Source organism: Polypterus senegalus, chromosome 1 (assembly GCF_016835505.1).
Source record: "Polypterus senegalus isolate Bchr_013 chromosome 1, ASM1683550v1, whole genome shotgun sequence".
NCBI classification, from domain to species: Eukaryota; Metazoa; Chordata; class Cladistia; order Polypteriformes; family Polypteridae; genus Polypterus; species Polypterus senegalus.
In genome coordinates this window covers 152,091,595-152,111,810 of record NC_053154.1, presented here as the reverse complement: position 1 = coordinate 152,111,810, position 20,216 = coordinate 152,091,595, and the positions used below count along the sequence as shown (strand labels likewise).

The window sequence follows — 20,216 nt, the reverse complement described above, 5'->3', positions numbered from 1 at the left end:
ATAACCAATGCACCTTTTTCTCTAGCATTGTTCCAGAGAACAGAATTATTATGTCCTCATATAAAGACGCTTTGTACGTGGTCTCGAGCAGAGGCTCCCACAGAGTTCACAGGAAAGTCAATAAAAGTCAGCTTTCCATAATTGCTGCAGGCGATTACAGTAGCTTTACAGCCTAGGGGTAAAAGTAACACCCGTATAAGCTGCTGAATAAACCCCGGATACTTCTTTAAGAACTTGGAAAAAGTGACCGCACATGGTGCAAACTTTAATTAGGATCAACAAAAGTAGCACGGAGTTAAATACAGCTGTTGTGTCAGGCAAACAAGACGCGCGATTTACTCTCGGTGAATCCGCTAGCTCTGTGTCTGTGCCTGGCATAGCGAGCGCGCGGCTAACGGCAAGTGTGCAACTCAGACGGACGTGTAATTAAAGAGCCACGCCTCGAATGACACTATCTGCTCACTTCTGGCAAGCCGGCGTTTAAATAGGGTTGGGGTGGGGGGTCCAGCTCTGCAGGCGTGCGGGGAGCGTTTGTCGGTAGACAAGAAACTTTCTTCTTCCCATTTGTTTGTCCAGTCAAGCTATCATCGTTACCAAATCGAGGGAAAACTTTTTTTTTTAATTCACTCACCCACTTACCAGGAGCAGCGGAACATGGCGATGGAGCGCCTCAAACTTTTATTTTTTTCGGTGCCAATTTTACTTTTGGTGACACCCGTTCATCTTACTTCTAACATGGAACCCATGCCGCTACCAACAGGTGAGCGCTTCCTCATAAGTTTGTGTTCGGAGATCCTGGAAGGATGTGACTTAATAATGACTGCAAGAATGGCTACTTATAATCTACAGTATTTATTAAAAAGTCATTACTAGAAAATTGGCACGCAATTTATTATCATTATTTTATTTATCTGCAGAACAGCTCAGCATATTATAAATGGTTGAAACGCAAATGACCCAATGACTTTAGAGAAAAACTGTAGTTACTCCTGTTTGGAGCAGCTTCTAGTCCGTTATATCCCAGCAGGAATTCGCATTTACATGGGTGACTGCACCCAGTTTTAGTCAGCTTAACGCATTCTTCCTGGCTTCAACAAGCACGGTCAGGACGTAAAAACGCATGGCTAGACAATACTGAAAGTGACTGTCTAATCAAAGGTTGTACGGTGGCGCGGGATTTAGCTCGGTGGCGCGGGGTTTAGCTCTGTTGGTAAGCACATTTTAAATTCAGTTCCTGGACCGGGCGCTACTTATTTAAGAATTTGTGCGTTCGGCCTGTGTCAGCTGTGAATTTATGGAAGGTGAATGTACGTGCGTGCGTATTCGTCCGTGCGTCTGAAATCGTAGACTTAAGCCTAGTCAGTCCTGCTTGATACACACTGGGTTAGAAAATGGATGGACGGACTTCACCTCATCTGCACTTTTTCACTTACCATTTTGAACTTCAGCCGCATCGCATTCATTACACACCTGTTTAGTAGCAAAACGTTCATTTTTTTAACAGAATTAAGTTTTCGAATTATGTTATTTTAAGTCCAGTATGTTTTCAGATAACGTCTTTACTGTTAAAAATACTCCCAACTGGTTCGTATTTATGTGTAAGTAAATGTATGCATAAAGGTATTGTTTATAAGTGACAAAAAAAAAAAAAGACTGCTGGCATACCTCGCCATAAGACTGTTAGTTCGAATCCCAGTTTAGTCTCATGCTGCGTCCAGTGTGCACTTACCACCCGTGTCCGCGTGGGGTTGTCCTCGAAGTACACAGAACTATGCTTTGCTCCGGACTTGCGTCCCGTCTAGCGTTTGTTCGTGTTTTGCCCCAAATGCTCCCAGCAGATGCTATAGGATAACCACAATTCTGAACTGGATTAGGACATAAAGAAACATCCAAGCATTTTTGCAAAAAACCTGACATCCCTAGAAAAATTCTGTTAAAATGATGATGTTAATAATCTTATTATATAATTCAACATTTTATTAATTAGATGTAGGCGATTAACTATCGTAGGTTTTTTTAATTTGCCTTTCTCCTGCTAGATTCAGTATTTCAACTCCTATTACTTGATTCTATCTGTGATTATCATTTTTTAAAAGGACTGTTCACAGCTTCCATACTCATAGTGTATTTGTTCTACTTTTTTGTGAAATGTAATTGTACATTGTAATTTGTATAACATACTTTACAAACATTTCATTTTAAAATAATAATTTCCAAATCTGCAACGATACATCAATTAAATTAAAATACTGTTCATGTGTCCCGTTTTGAAATTTCATTACAGATTGGAAAAGGAGAGCAAATCCTTGACCTACATCTTGTCCTATGATTTGTAATCATGCTTGTTTATTTTGCTTTTATTATTTTTTTTTTAAGTTCAGTAGAATCTGCATTGCTTTAGTATAGTGTAGGAAGAAGTGCTTTGAAACACTAGCTTTTGTGGACTTTCCACTTTGAGCTTTGTACTTTATCAGGGGAAGAATTTACTGATGTACACTTCATTTTCAAAGTCTATTAAGTACTAAGTTATTTCAGACTGACAGATATGATAAAGATTACTTTAAAATATTTACAAAAGGTAGATTTAAAAAATATATTTTGTATATATACCAGCCCACAAAGTACTTTACAATGCATATACTTTTATGTCATTCATCTAGATGATTAGAAATAGAAATAGATTGCAAGATTAGGCCAGTTGATAAAACTAAAGTGGTCCATTATAACAACTGTGTGTGTGTGTGTGTGTGTTTGTGAGTGGGTCCTGTGCTCATCATCTAGTCTGAGGTTGCTTTCTTTATTTCAGGCATTGTTTATGGGATAAGCTCCTCTATCTCAGGACTGCTCTCATTCAGAAAACTTATATTTTTGCTTTTACCTGTTTAAATAGGAAATCTGCTGCAGCATTTCATATTTATGTCACATAACAGAATAACAGCTGTTTATTTTCATTCAACATTTGAAGTTTAATAACCAAGCAATAAACTCAAACTTGAAGAATATAATTTAAAAAGATACAGAATTACTAAGCAAATTAATTTACATTTAGAGCATTTGATAGTTTTCATTGTTTAGCAAGTTACTTTGGCATTCTGAGACATTTCATTTGTTTGTTACTCTAAATTCAGTTATCTTGAATTACTGAATCTTTTGGGAATCAGTTTTGATTTAGTAAATTGTTCACCTCAAGGTTTCATTTGAATATAAGAAGCTGTTCTTTGGATTCTGTTCTTGTAAGGGATTTTCAGACAAGAATTAAACCACAGGATAAATAAAGTATGCTTCTTCTTCTTCTTTCGGCTGCTCCTGTTAGGGGTTCCCACAGCGGATCATCTTCTTCCATATTCTCCTTTCTTCTGGATAAATAAAGTATATGACCAGAAAATATATCCCACCCCCATCAATTTATTCCCTGGACTAGAAATTTGTCATATTTCTGAATAGTAAATTGATAAATGCATCAATCCAATGGCAGTCAGTAACAAGATAAGGAAAAAGAGAAATAATCTACTCAGAGTTCAGAAAAAAAACTCTAGAACTAATGTTTTTTAGAAAAATAAAAATGAAAAAGCAGGTCAAACTATGACTAGGTTTTTTGGCCAATTGGCTTTACAGCTACTGCCCATGCATTCAACAATGTACATGCTCGGCTGCAACTGTATAAAGGGAGAATGCTGTTTAATCCACAAAGACCAGGAGAGTGCACAGTCAAATAAACAAGCAGTGTCTCACTCAGTAAATCAATAATACCAGAAGATATAAGCTAAGTCAGTAACAATGCAATCATTCTTTTGAGTTTTTTTTAAGTAACTTGCAGACAAAGATTTTGTACAGCCTTTAGAAACTTGGACACTACAAATACTGTGCCAGCATCATAAATAGGAAATTGCCTGTGACATCACATCATGACAGTTTTTTAATCATGTGGTAGTAATGACAAAAGCAATTGTGAATAGTATTGAAACAGGCATAAAAACATACACAATGATGGGGTTTTGAACAAAAGTAAAACACAAAATGGTGGCACATATTAAAATAAAAAGATGAAAAAAGATAACCTCAAAATGAAAAGGAAATTACAAAATACAGATGATACACTGTTCAAAAGCTTCCTAAATAATATGAGTAAAATGGATCAAAAGTTACAGGCAGTGATTTTGGAAGAATACAGCATTCTAAGGTCTAGAAATATACTTATTATAATGGCAGTGACACTATGGGGAGCAAAGTAATGTGAGAAGGAAAAAATAGAAAGATTTAGAATTGTAAAGCAGTGAGCATTCACTATGTACACCATTGCCACTCAAAACATATGCTCCTTTCATCTTTGGCATAATCATCACAATTATCCCCTTTAAGTTGGCGGCTTCTAGGTTCTTAAGAGATAAAACATAAGTAAATAGGCACGTAAATAGATAGTCTGATAACTGTCTCTCTTTTTTTCTGCATGTGAAATCAAATAAATTGGGTTTCCATGAAGAAAAAGTAAGCCAATTCTTATTGCGAGGTCTGGAGGGAGGCAAGGCAATCTTTATTTGCTGCTTTAATTTATGGGCACACTCTTAGAGCTCACAAGGTCCACAGCAAGAGCTCAGTGTTCCTAACTGCTGTTTAAGGAGGCAGTGTCTTGCCAATTTTTCCCACATACTTTCAATATACTATATAACAACCATGCAGTTCTCAGTAAGGAGTAGGTAGACAGACCCTTCACAAAAATAAATGCATATTGGAATGTAGAGTGCAGTTCATAAACACCTAATTTAGTTCATCATACAATTCCACTAAATGAACACAACCTGAGTTGATTCATCCAGGTACAGCAGTTTAATAATGAATGTCCAGTTTCATTTTGGTACTGGATAATCCCCAAACGGAACAATTTAAATGAGTCAAATATCGTGTGTTATAAGCAGTATCAGTTTAAGTCCTTCAGCTGCTTATACAACACACAATTGTGCCACCCCATTTCAATGTGCAACATTACAACTAATGAACAGTACTTCATAAAATACACATGTAGGCCAGTATCTGTGCGTACACATACACATTTAGTATTGTAGCACAGCACTCATTTGAGCTATATGACACACACGATGACCCTAGAAAATCTATGAGACTTTAATGAATGTTTAATATACCTAACCAGCTACTGGTGGACAATTGCAGACATTTACTGTCTTTCACAGGCAAATCAACAGATTTAAACTGGACCTAAACAGGGAAATAAATTCCTCAGAAACCAGACTGGCAGCATATTATATTTATTATGCTTAGCTTTGAGAATGTATACACCGGCCGTTCATGGCTAAAAAAGTCTGAAGTACATTATCTATTTCAATTTTCTGTGCCATTGTATTTTCCACAGAAATTACAGCCACTCCATTAAGGCTGTCCAATGTCATTCAAAATTTCCTCACCTTGTAATGTTAGCTGCTGGTTAGGTTCTGTTTTGGAAGAGACAAAACTGTTAACACTGTCCTTGGGATCAAAGCCATCTATTCCTACTTGTGCTTGTGACGAAGCAAAGTAAATTGGAATCAGCACCTTGATGACTTAATAATAACATCCTTACTAACTGAGTCTATAAGACAATGTATTCTAAGAATTAGCATTTGTGTTTTTGGAGTGCCAACTCTTTAAACAGTCTCCTCTTTTTGCCTTAACAGCTAGACAGTTTTAGCCATTTTAAAATGCTGCACATCACTGTAGATCATCAATAAGAACAACAATTGATTTCTTGTATAGCCCAAAATCACACAAGGATTGCCTCAAAGGGTTTTAACAGGCCCTGCTTTTTGACAGCCCTCCAGTCTTGACTCCCTAAGAAAAGAAAAACTCCCCAAAAAGGACACTTTTAGGGAAAAAATTGAAAGAAATCTTAGAAAAGCAATTCAGAGAGAGACCCACTTCAAGGTAGGTTGGCCATGCAATTGGTGTAAACAAAGACACAGTGCTAGATGGCTAATCTGTCATTGCCATCTGAGGAATACAATACAATAGTACAAACTACAAGGCAAAATTCAAGAATAGATTAATAGCTTTTACCACTAACTAAATACAAAACTATCACATATGAGGATACAGATTTGATGAAATACAAGACAAGCCAGACAGACAAAGTCCTAGAAACCTTGGCCAACAAGCCGTCTTTGGCCATTCCACAGCTGAGGCAGTGCTGGGCTGGCCAGTCTGATGAAAGGACCCTTCTACGGAATAACTCCAGTGCTCCTTTATCAGAGATGACTTTTCCATAGGCAGGCAAGCAACTTGGTAGTAGAGCAGTAGCATCAAGTGCCACATGATAATAGTGAAAAGAGAAAAAGAATAGGTGAGCTTTAGTATCAGTTTATAAATATCATATTACTTATATTTTAGTACTAATGACTAATAGTTGAGAGGCAATATGCACTGGTAATCAGCAGCTCTACTCAGGGTATGCAAAACTGCAGTAATGAGTCCTCAGCCTGGATTTAAAAGCTGAGACTGAAGGGACACCTCTTAAAGCAGCAGGAAGATCATTCCACAGCATCAGGGCCCTGTAACAAGTAACCAAAAGCTTCAGTCTGTTACTCTGCTGATTAGAATTGGTACCAGTACCATAGAGTTGGGGCATGGTTGGCCCGAGCTTAGACTGACACAATCTTTTGCCATTTGATATGATTAGAGAGAGCTTGGCAAGATGACATACCTTATGATCAATTTCCTAATAGTTCGCATTATAGTTTAATGTGGAATATCTAGAGAGAGTCCTTCTGTGCTGGTACATTTTCCAGGCAATTGCATAGTTTTCTTTTGTAAATGGGCCAGCCCAGGTTGCTAGTATTCTGATTTATGAACCAAGCAATGGTGCTTCGTAAAGGCAGTGCCATATATTCCAAAAATTTCAAATTTCTTTGCTTCAGATTGGAGAGCCTCAATAACCCCAATAAAGCTACATATCTTTCCCAATTCAAAACTTTCATATAGGCTCTTCCTTTTCCTTTCAGTTATAGTCTTACTACAATCTTATATAGTGCCTTTCTGTATTTGTATATCCTCCTTGATCATAAGAAGGAGCAGCACATTCTAAATGCAGTTATCTTTTACTAATCCACTTTTGTGCAAGTGTGACACATTCCATCACATATTGTATCTCTTGCTCTCTCATGTGTTTTATCTGAAACAGCACTTTTATCACTGTAAACTGTTACTTATTTTATTATCCTTTGACTAGTAGAATAACCTGAATAGATAAGAGTTGTTTTTTTAAGAAAAGATTATATAATAGCTTACAAAAATATTTTAATGATCTAATTTATTTACATTTTGTTGGGGTAGCAGCACCAGTGTTTCTGTATCCAGATAATTTACTTTCATGTAGACTTCCACAGCTTTTTACTTGGCAAAGATTACTTGTGTTTACATATTTACATGCACAATAAATGTCTTATATAAAGCATTTAAGCTCAGTAGGATGTAGATCAAAGACATGTTAATTGTAATGCAAATTGTTGGTACATTTCTACACCTATTTTTAAATTTCCTGTACTCATACAATTAGTTAATTACAATTACTTAATAATATATGTAGTATTAGATTTCATTCTGCTTTAAACTTAGTTCTAAATCACTTATTGATACAAAATTGATAGACTGTGGCAAATGATGGGCGGGTGTTTGTCTTGCAGCAGTTTTCAAACTCCATATAATGATCACTAAGCTTTACATTTAGAAAAAGAATGCTAAAAAAGTTTCAGTAAACATTTTTTTCCTCCAAATATATTTAAGACTGTCATTTTTCTATTTTTATAAGAAGCAACTGCAATATCAAAATGTAACATTTCAATGGTTCTTATTTCAGGACTTGGGAAGAGTGGTGCTAAGGATCTGTTTGTTTGTTTGAGATAAGGAGTCCAGATGTTTTTGTTACAAGGAAAACATTATGTATGTTCATTGTTTGACATGTGTTGTGCAGCAGCAAACATTCTCAGAAAATTAGCCTTATTTTAAAAGACCAATGAAAAATTTCATTAGATATATTTATAGCTTAAGCTCTGTTCAGCTACTAAGAATTATGTTTGCAGAAATATACAGAAACTGAGGGAATGAAGTCATTGAAATTAATTGCAAAATGTTGTAAATGAATCCATATGTGCTATTTTGTGAAATGATAGTAGAGTTTCTGTGGGTGTACCCTAATAACTGTGGAAGATTTTTGTATTTACAGTAAATTTGCTTTTATACTGTAACTAGCTCTTGCTTTACCAAAATATCAGACTGTGATCACACCTATGCATGTAATACTCTGCATACTGTCAAGTAAGCGAACCAGCCACCATGGTACAACATCTGAGGATTTGCCTCAGCACTGATGTCCAAGGTTTTATCCCCACAAGGAGAAGCAAAAGTGTGTAGACCTAATGAGCCCCAATTAGGGCAAAACATGTGTTGTGTACTTTTTGCATTATTTGATAGGTATTATTAATTTATCATTTCTGTGATCTGCTTGTCACAACTGAGAGGGCGTGGCGGATGTCTTCCAATTGGCCGACCGACCACAAGTGTTACCTGATAGGTGACCACCCATATATCAGATTGTGAACAGACTTACTCTATGCATGGATACATAGATAGATCATATGTCAGAGCACAATTTTACATTACTTTATACAAAACTTTATTACATTATGGATTCAGGACTTTGTTTTAAATTGTTCACAGACAGTTAAAGTACATTACATTTTTTTCAAAAGTCGTTCTTCCAAATACAGGGGCTCCTCAGGGCTGTATTTTGTCTCTATTACTATTTACACTGCACACAAATGACTAAAGACTGAACAGTGACCACTGTTCCATTACCAAGTATGCTGATGACACCATTAGTAAAAAAAATATACTCTAAATACAATCAGCTCTTACTTTTTCGATGTAAACTCAGACTATTTAAAGTGGATAAGGAAATTATGATGTCCTTTTACAGTAATGTGATCAAGTCTGTCATCACTTACAGCTTCATTCCCTAGTTTATTAAGAAAATTAAAAAGAAAAAAAACTTCTGACTTGGCTGTCACAGTCCCAGCGAGGCATTATGCAGGTGTATTGCCATTCGTTTGATGGAGCCCCAGTCACATTTCCTCACACACTTCTGCTGAATAATTAATTGGCTGAAAGTACTCAGTGTTAATGTTTAGGAGATATGATGTGCTGCATTGTTTATAATGATGCCCACTTTTGTTTTAACTCTCTCCTTTGTTATTACCTCCAGGGGGGCCCAGAGTACATCTCATAACTGACCTTGTCCTTTTAATTAATTTGTTGATTGAGTGGGCCTGTTTTAAAGTGATGTTACTAGCCCAGCACACCATAGCATAGAAAACTGCACTGGCCATCACAGAGTTGTAGAATGTGTAAAGGATGTCACTACTCACATTGAGGGAACGCAGTCTCCTAAGGAAAAACAGTCTGCTTTGTCCTTTCTTATTGAGTTATTCTATGTTCTGAGATCAGTCCAACCTATCATTAATTGCTCATAGTTAATTGTCATTAATTACTGTTCTGACAAATCAAAAATTTAAAAGTCTCCATCAGATTACCTAACATGCAGCTAAAGTTATTGGGTGTATCTGATGCAGATGGTTTAGTAAGAGCGTGTCAGACAGCAATTGGAAACCATCTCAGCTGATGACAGACAGACATTATTTAGAGAATTTAACTTTAGAAAATCAGGCAGGATAGTCGCTTTAAAACCTATATAAATCACTACAGAAATTTCTTTTTTCACAGTGCTGTATGCGTGTATGCCTTAAGTGAACACCAATTTGCTATATTCATATGCCCAATTTGTATGTATCCTATTTTAATCTATTTTATCACCAGTTTTCTATTTCCAGTGGTCAGATAAATATATTCATTAAAAAAAGTGATTTCCAACAAAAACGGCAGTGAGAAATACAAGGATTCCTACATTGAATTGCCACAAAATGCATCATTTAGTATATAGGCACAGATCTGCCTAAAGCAACATTTCATATTTGGCTTAATTTGTTTATTTCCAAGACTTATTTGTGTGGTTAAAAGAAAAAAGCTGAAACTTGGCTTAATAGTGATGTGCCACAATGTGAGTTTTGACCAGCATCTGAGTCTCTGCTATACCAGCAGGAATGCTATGAATGCTGAAGTCAAATTGCCAGAGAGATCAAATAGTTTAAAAAGCATTCATAAGTATTCCTGTATTTTTATAGTGGGCAGTATATAATTCTATCCATCCATCCATCCATTTTCTAACCCGCTGAATCCGAATACAGGGTCACGGGGGTCTGCTGAAGCCAATCCCAGCCAACACAGGGCACAAGGCAGGAACCAATCCTGGGCAGGGTGCCAACCCACCACAGTATATAATTCTAGCTTCTTTGATATTATTTGTAACTAAACTTTATTGTTGTGTGTGTTGCCATTCATGATCGATATATATTAGGGTTTACAGTAAATTGTACAGCTCTTTTAAGCCAAATTCTCTAGACTGAATAACATTTTTACTTGCACGTTCCTGTGGAAGACAATATGTAGAGTTTGTGCATCTAGATTTTTATAATCGTGATCTCTGACTATTACTGCACACTAATGGAATGAAGAGCCCTGCTGCCCTAAGTGCAGAGTATTGTATGTTCTTCCCTTGTATGCTTCTTGAGATTCTATCAGTTTTTTTTCACATATTAAAGATACCTATAAGTCTAAATTGGTCCAGTATGAGAGAATGTCACTATGTCTGTGTGAGTGCTGGACTAGCGTCCTGTCAGGGGCTGGTTTCTGACTTGTACTCTGTCCTGTCAGCTCCCTCAAATTAATTAAGGGGAAGAAGTATATGTGGAAAATATATGCTGTCTGAATTTTATTAAAACTAGGGCATTTGATCTGAGCTTCAGTGTAGCATTCTGTGACATGTCTTGCTGTGAAAGATATTATATAAGGTAATGTTTAGTTAACTGAGATTATTAAAAGAAGAATTCACATATGTACTTTGTTTAAAAAAGTAAATCTAATAATAACAATAATTATCAGAAGTTATTCAAGTAAACAAATAGAAAATAGCACCTATAAAATACTATGCACAATGAAAGGGTGAGCCATGCTCATAAGTACTGTATTTTATTCCTTTTAGAAGGTGCTGCATTATAGAGTGAGAAAACACACAATTAACATGGCCTTCCTCAATGTGATTATTTACGAAAACTGTTTTCTATGTTGATGTAAAAGCTTATGCTTAAGGCTAAATGTACATTCATTGTTTAAAGAAAACATTCTTCTATATCCATAAGAAAGCCAACTGTAGTTTTTAATAGTAGTTCTCATTGTAGGTTATAATTTGTGAAAATGACATGCTATTTTGTATAGAACCCTACATTTTAAGTTTTCTCTTACAAAATAAAATGTCAGTCATGGCAGGTGTTAAGGTAAGGAAGATAAAAGTTTCCATCCAACAAAAATTACATTCTGTTGTACAGCTCAGTTATTTTTTTATAGTTTGGTGTGAAGTTATTCCTTGTGTTTCCAACTGAAAACTAAATTACTTTTCTACAGGCTACAAGAAAAAGTGAGATAAAGAAACGTGTATTATGTGAAAATAAAACTCAAACTTCATATTATTGAACATATTTTAAATATTTGCTGGTCATAGAGCCAAAACCATTACTTGTGCAGTTTTTAGTTACATTTGGTTAGTTATCCAGAAAGTCCTGGAGAAAACAGCAGCACTTAGAAAACATCTTGGCTCAGATATGAAGCTGCATCTTGGTACAAAAGATTTTACTTGGGATCAAAACAAATGTATATTTTTCTGCCATCTGTAATTTTTATAGGGTTGCATCCTCAGGAAATGCAATACTACTACTACTACTACTACTACTACTAATAATAATAATAATAATAATAATAATAATAATGATGGTGATGATGATGTTTAAGTTTGTGGTTGGGGCAGCCCAGATGGTGCAGTAATTAGAGCTGCTGCATTATGGATCCAGCATTCTGGGTGTGAATCTATGTGGAGTGTGCACATTCGCCCAGTGCTGTATGGGTTCTCCATTATCCAGCACACATCCCCAAAGATGTACAGGTTAGATTAGTTAGTGACTCTAAATTGGCCCCGTTGTGAGTAAGAGTGAGCTTTTAAGTGTGTGGGGGACCTGTGATGGATTGGTATTCTGTCCAGTGTAGCTTCTCAACTTGTTCTCAGTGCTTTTGGGATAGGCCTTGACTATTTTGACCAAGAAATAAATGTAGAAGGTGTAATATGAAAATTAATGCAGGCATATACTGTATGCATGTTTGTAGTTTGAGCTTTGGAGATAACCAAGTACATAATATCAGGGACTTGTTGCTTACCTGACAAAGTATTTTTATTTGTAGTTCCTCAGATTTACACAATAATGACAAGCATACTGATTACTTTAATCCTGTTTACATCTCTAATCTTTCGATCCCATCTCTTCTGCCTTGACTTCTTGTTTGCTAATGCAATACATGCACATGCTGACTTTTCTTTAACATGGTCTTATTAATTGAATGCTCTGTAGATATTTGTATATTTTTACCCTAAAAGATTTATCTTAAAAACAGCATACATAAGATGCACTAAAAGCAATGTGTAAATTAAATTTGATTGTGCCTTTATGGTTATATTTACAAATCCTAAATGCTTTTAAAAGTAACCCCCCCAAAAAAAACAATGAAAATGAGAGAAAAACATAAAATAAAAAAGTACAGAATTTAAACAGTTGGTATCAGTAATCAGGAAGGTAAGCTATGGATTTTTTTTAAACTTATTGAAGCATCATGTTTTATAACCAATGTCTTAAAAAGTAGAATTAAATGAGAAATTCGACGTGAACATACACAATCTTATTCACACTCTTTTTTTGATTTATTTTAGGACTAGCACATGCCAGTTTGTGATAATATTAGAACATGCAACAACAACAATAATAATAAAACTATATTTAGGCTAACAGTATCATTTGTTTGCTTTGTATTGCTTGTGCTTTGCAAACTGTTTGCTTGCTTTGCTTGACTAATTTTCTTAGCTTTTATTGTTTTTGATTTTTGAATCTGTTAATACAGAATAGAGTTGCTGAAAGCCAAATACTGTGTCAGAATATAATCATACACAGACACACCCACATTCTCTCAGACCATGTCACTTTTAAACTGCCTGTAAACCTGACAGTCATTGGATTGTGTGAAAAACTTAGAGTCAGTGGAGTAAACCCATACAGACATGGAAAATAAAAATTAGGTCCAATCTCTGTGAGGTAACCAAACTGCTGCACTATAATGTCACATTAGTCAAAACATTTGATTTAAAATGGGGTGCAAGAAGAAATGACATACCAGCTATGGAAAGAATTAATGGGGACATCTCACTCTTTGATATTATTTCAGATAGTGATAATAACGTGTTATACCACACACTTGACGATGTTACAGTATGTTAATACTTTATTCCATCCACTTAGAATTGCTTTACAAGGTGTTAAGGATATGTGTTGAAGTTGAGAAATTTATTATTCGTAATGGGAGTGATTTTTAGTTTTCTTCATACTGAAATGGAAATTTTTACAAGTGGCTTAATATGGATAATTCATCATCCTTTTAATTTTGACGATAACTCACTACATAGTTACATGCTTTCAGCATAAATTATTTAATTACGTCCATTCAAATAGTATAAGGTTAAAGCATACCATTGCAAAAAGTAAGGCAGACATGTTGCTTTTTTAAAGAAATGGAGCTCCCAATTCAAAACAGAAGCTTATTATTTCAGCTACTAGCTTTGTACTCTCTTGCCAAGTGCTCTAGTGCATATATTCTGGTTTTGTAAATTGTTTATCATCATCGTCTGTCGAGTACTTGCTCACTTGCCAGATTTAACAAAAGAACTGTCCCTTTTGTCCCCAGTCTCTCATTCTGTTTTTCACAATGTCTTTCTTCTGCCAATGAGCATTCTCCCCAGGTCTGTTCCTGACTCTAATAATTAATAATTCTTTGCATTTATATAGCGCTTTTCTCACTACTCAAAGTGCTCAGCGATTGCAGGTTAAGGGCCTTGCTTAAGGGCCCAAAAGAGCAGAGTCCCTTTTGGCATTTACAGGATTCGAACTGGCAACCTTCCAGTTGCCAGTGCAGATCCCTTGCCTCAGAGCCACCACTACGCCAACCACTCTGACTCTAGGCTAAGTTGTCTTCTTACCTGAGGCAGTTGTAATACCCCACACCTTATTAATACAAATTATTATTTATTTCAGTTATGTCATATGTAACAAAAAGAACTAAACAGTGTATTTAGTTAGTGTCTTCATTTCCTAATTAAATAAAGAATCTGAAATCCATTATTTGTCTGAACCATATTCTTTAATTGTTATGATTAAATGACATTATATTATTCCTATCAGAAAGTAAGTGATTGTTAGGCAATACCAGTAAAGTGTAAGCCATTATTTATATTATACGTCATGTCGCCCTGTTTGTTGCAGGGTCACAAATTATGTATTCATAAATATGTCATGAGTTAGGTCTATCCCTTTTTCCTATGCTGCACTTTGAAAGTACTTTGCTGTGGAGTGTGTGACCAATATCCCAGGCAGAACTGCCTTTTACTGGAATAACATAAAAATGTATTATTAAACTACATTAGTCCATTTGCATGCAATTCAATTTTAGATACAACCATGCATACAACCATATTTTCTCAAGCAGCATATGCCATAGTGGTGTGACAGCTAAGACCAAAATGTACACTGAAAAACTGAAGATTCAGTCCCCACTCCTTATTCACTGTGCGTGAGTGATTCTGTCCATTTTCAGATTAACTGCTGACCAACAAGTGATCAATAATCTACAATAACCTGAATATTCTGCAGCATATATAGTTATGCAAATAATTTTGTAGCTCAATTTAAAATACAAAGAGTTAGTTCCAATTTTTTTAACCTTAACTTGTACAGCATACACTTTTTTCTATTACATGATAGTGTAGCTTCCTACATGTTCTCCCGTTCTGCGTGGGTTTCCTCCGGCGCCCGGTTTCCTCCCAACAGAGGACACTTGTTCGGCGGACACTTGTTAGACAGGAGCATGGTGTTCTTTTACAAAATGAATTGCTTCAGGTTAACTGATTGTTAATTGAGCTGTTATGGCAGCACATACTAGAGAGTTGTGGAAATTAAACTTGGAATATGGGTTTGTCATGATATTATATGGTACTGATTTTAACACTTATTAGGTGTTAAAACTAACACATCATTTTCAGCATCTCCTTATAGTTTTTACAGTTTTGGTTACAAGATTAAAGAAACTTTAATTTTTAAGGAGGAAAGGAAAGTTTCCATGTATGGATATTTCCAAAACAGAAATTGGACAGAATAAAAATTATTTTCAACACCAGATTTGAAACAAAACAGTACTTTAGGTCACCCTATTATTGATTTTGCTTGTGTGAACCCAACTCAAACACAGAATACTCATAGTATAGAATCTGTAAAAGTATACGGTATACAAGTGAAGCCAAGCATATGATACCCAGAAGCTGTAACTAGCAAAATATCATGTCTGTAAATCATTAATGTTAAGCACTGTAGTAAGGTACTCTGTATGAAAGTACTATTTTATCCTTTTCTGAATTCTCTACATTCCAGTTTGTGGTGGCATTGAGTCAGAGCCTATTCATTGGGAACAAAATATGCAACTAACCATCTCAGGGCACAATGGCATGCACAGTCAATCACAACAGGTTAATCTAGAATGAATAATTTGCTAAAGGTTTTACATGATTGGGATTTTGGAGGACTGCCCGTATATAAAGGGCATTTGGAGGCAAATTTGAGGAGGTTGTGTATGGAGCTTATGCAATGATCTGTCCTGATTTTGAGCCTACTCTTTTGTAGCCATGTGACAGCAGTACTGATTATGCTGCTTGATTCTATTTAATACAAACTATGTTGTGAATTATAAAAGATGAAAAGCATAATCATAAAGTAGCTGAATTTCACTTTGAGAAATTACACTTATGTTTTTACTATTTGTGCTTTTCAAAGTATTATACAAATTTATTTGGCTACATTTAAGAGTAGCATAGATTTAGAAAGTTGATGGCAAATGTTTTTCAAAAAATTTGTCTAGCATGTATTTTTTTTGCGGCATCGTAATGGTTCAGATTATTTAAATTAGTGCCTAGTCACGTCCATGGTAGAAGAAAAGCACTAACACATTATTTATCTTAAGTTACAGTAATTTTCAGGAAAGACTTGTTTTTAGATGCAGCTCAGGCACAATAATTGAATGTCTAAGTAATCCCCAAATGTAGACTTTTACATCAGCATTAGTATAATGCTTTTTTAATGACAGTTATTAAGGCTCTATCGCAAAAATACTTTTCTCCATTCATTTGAATAATAATTACAAGAAACAATAATATACCTTAACTGTCTTGACTTTTGATAATGATGAAGACTTTAATCATATGCATTTCACTTTTTTCTGGATGCTGCTTGGGCACTCCTGTGCTTTCCTATTCCAGGAAACAGAGAAACATATCATTTGAGCAAAACTTTAATGTATTTCTCCTGTGCAGATGGTATAGTTTGGGAGGTGTATTTTGAATTATTGGTGGATCTAAAAATGTTTTAAATTAGGAAAACATCAATAATGGTCTAATGATAAGGTGCCGACGGTTTCAATTCTGCTTCTTTTAATTCAAAACTATTTTTGTATGTGTGACTGTTATCCACTTTTCAGTCTGTAATTTATTTGAGATGTTTCTTGTAGTGGAATGTAATGCATTTTATACTGTGTTTCCTTGATGCGACATATTGACACTGATTCCCTTTTTTTTGTTTCTTGAACACATCTGCTTTGTGGTTGTAAAATGATATTCTCAAAACACAGGAAGTTCATACAGTTAATATCGCAGTTCTGCTAAATTTTTAAATTCTTCCGTACAAATGTTGTCATCCTTCTTCGACTTTTTGGGTTGAGTGCTTATTATTTTTCTGTTGAGTTAAGGCAGCACAGAGACATAGACATAGTTCATAAGATCTCCAACATGATGATTTATTGTGTAACGGAAGTGAAAGAGCAATGCAGTTGAGTTGCCTCCAATGTAACTTAACTTGTTCACTTTCCTACAAAAATGTTCAAGTGGACCACCCACGGGTAGGTTATTCTAACTGAAACTAAATTTGCATCCCCCATTTTCTCTGATAACACTTGCTTAAAATATGCACAAATCAGGGAAGAGCTACATCAGTGCTGGAATGTTTTTTCTATTATTTATAGCAGTAACATTATACTGAAGTGGCATTATTCCTCAGCTCCATCTCCTGCAGCTAAAATTTTTTTAGACATACTGTGCAAAAAGTGTCACATGCTCTTGTAAAAATACCATAAGGAGGAAATGCTTTACAAAATAGGGACATGAATAGTTCCGAGTAGTTAATAGACTTGCTATAAACTGTAGTAAAAAGAAAAAAGATAAATAAATATTTGGTGTGACATAAAAAGTAGTTGCAATTCTCCTAATTTCATTTGCATGTAGTTTCTGAAGGTGCTCACATGGTAGATTGTTCGAAGTCTCTTGGACAAATAGCAACTGTTCCACTGCAAACTTTGGCTATCTTTCTGTCTCCTGTCTCTGCAAGTAATCACAGACTGGCTTAGTGATGTTGAGATCAAGGGACCATACCATATGTTTCAGGATTCCATATTTATCTTTTTACTGTATAGTTTGCTGTGATTTTGGCTGTGTGTTTGTTTAGGGTCCTGCTACAGAATGAAGGAAAGGCTGATCAGATGTCTCCTTAATGTTATAGCATGATGGATAACAATCTTCTTGTACTTCTTAGCAGTGAGGGAGCCATCAATTTTGATCAAATCACTGAAGAAATGGAACCATAAACCATCAGGAAACCTTCACCGTGCTTCAACATTGCCTGCAAATATTCATCCATGTACCATTCTCCAGCTCTTTGGCAGACAAACTGCCTTGTGTTAGAGCGAAAATTTTTTAATTTTGACTCAATCAAGAGCACTTACTCTCATTTTTCTGCCCCCCTCCCAGTCTTTGTTGCCATACATTGGCTTTATTTTTACATTAAAGGAATGGCTTTTTGGTTGCAACTCTTGAAAGAAGTCCACTTCCGAGAAGACTTTTTCACATGTGCAAGTAGTATACGTGGGTTCCAATAGTTTCTGCTTACCCTGAGCTGATGGCAGTGCGGGGCATTTTCTAGTTTCAAAGGGAAGTAAGCTTGATGTATTTCTTGTTTGGTGCATGGTTAACCACTGCATTTCTTCAACTTTGCCTGTTTATTTGTGCTTTTGTAGAAGAGCTTGGATATTATACCTGTCTGCTGTGAATTTTTTGCTTAGGGGATACCTTGATAATGCAGGATGACCACTGTATGTTTTGTGACTGTGATCACATCTTCTCTTTACTATGGTTGCAACTTGCCCAGTTTTATCCGATCTATACAGCTCTTCTGTTTCATTTAATGACTTTGGTTCAACCTACACATTATGTCATTAATCATTAGCACCTGTTTATTATATTTGCTTAATCAAGCATTGGGATATATGCCTACAAAGGTCCCACATTTTTAACTGGAAAGTGGTCTACTATGTTAGTATTTTTTAAGGACATATAAAATAACTGTGTTAAGACAATTTTTTGTGAACTGTCTATAGTGCTAAAGACGTTTGCACAGTACTATAGGTGTATTCTTTTCCGAGGGTCAGCAAACAAATAAGTGAAATTTGAGTATGTCTCAGTACACATGAATATAAGCTAGCATTTGAAGCTGATCTGCATACTGATGAAGGCCAAGTGAACATGAGGAAGCATGAATGAAGTCTGCCTGTTGAGACAGCTGCTGCTCCTACTACATCCAGTTATATCAGCACTCTTCAGACAATTGCCGTACCCTTTTGTAGAACATCAGCATTCGGCAGGGTAACACGATGAATCATACACTGCTGCTTCCTCTATTGCTGTTCTCTATTTGATAATTTTTTAATGTCTGCATAGGGATATACATTAGTCTAGTGTCTACAGAGCTCTTACTGAAACAGCTTGGAAAATCTCTTATTCCCTGCCTCTATTTTATTAATAGTGTACAGTATGTAAAATAGATGTGATAAGAGTAATTATTGTAGTCATCATAATAATATGAAAATGACTTAAGATGACAATATATTTCATGACTTCTAGTCAGAGGGCATGTCAAACTTTGCAACTTAATTTACTGATCTTGTGGCCTGAATATGTCAGTTTACATGTCCAAATCCAAATCTTCCCAGTACAGTTTCATGTCTCCAAAGTATCACAAGCTGGACCTTTTTTCTGAGAGCAAATTAAGTGCTGCCTGGCGGATTCAGAGGCCTTTAGGTACAAGTACAGTGAGTTCAGATGCAATTTCTGCTTTTTTATTATTTTATTTCATTCTATACTGCTATATAAACTATGAGATATCAGGCAGAGGAGTCTTGCCTCTGTTTGTGAGGTCCAAAATAACTGGATTTATTCTTGCTCTTTGCTGCACAATATGCATTGTGCTTGTGGATGGGTACTCATTGGTTATCAGCTCTCGTGCACGCAGAGGCCTTCCCCACAACTTAAGAAAAAATCTAATCTGTTTGATTTCATGTGAGATATAACATGTTTAGAATACCTGTTTTTATAGCAGTGTCAGGGCATAGCAATTGTATACATTTTTGAAATATTTGTGGTTCATGTCATTGTACTCCATGTCAGTAAAATTCAGATACTGACAAAAGTAAAGTGTGATTTTTAAATTACTTAGATGATGGTTAAGGAGCTCTCTTTTTCTCCATTTCCCACCTGTAAATTATTTTCAGATGTACTTGGCTCTCCAGGGCTGGAGCTTTACAACATTGACAACTGGGCAGGTTTTTCATAGACTGATCTGGGAGTCTGTCTCTTCAAATATTATTGGTCATTTTACATCAGGGTATAGTACTCTTTTTATGATAGCCCAAGCATGTCAGACAAGTGATTCTAAGACAGGAGTTTAAGAAATTGGCCTTTGCCACAGTGTAGGGCAATGTAATTTTATGTTTATGTTTTAAAGTGTTAAAAAGGGATACAGACAGTTTTTTATGTTATTACAACTGTATGTTTAAACTGTAAGAGCACTTTTCGTGTACTTGAACATTTGACCTCTGTATAA

General features: G+C 35.6%; 1 protein-coding gene across 2 annotated transcripts in view; it reads left to right on the top strand.

The window, feature by feature from the left end:
• The first annotated feature begins 329 nt into the window (after positions 1–329).
• The window catches only part of plod2 (procollagen-lysine, 2-oxoglutarate 5-dioxygenase 2), a 124,004-nt gene continuing 104,117 nt past the window's right edge, over positions 330–20,216 (top strand). For both annotated transcript variants that reach the window (XM_039760552.1, XM_039760547.1), the window contains exon 1: positions 330–760. In XM_039760552.1, the coding sequence (XP_039616486.1) occupies positions 655–760 (106 nt within the window). In that variant the 5' untranslated portion in view covers positions 330–654. The remainder of the gene's footprint in view (positions 761–20,216) is intronic.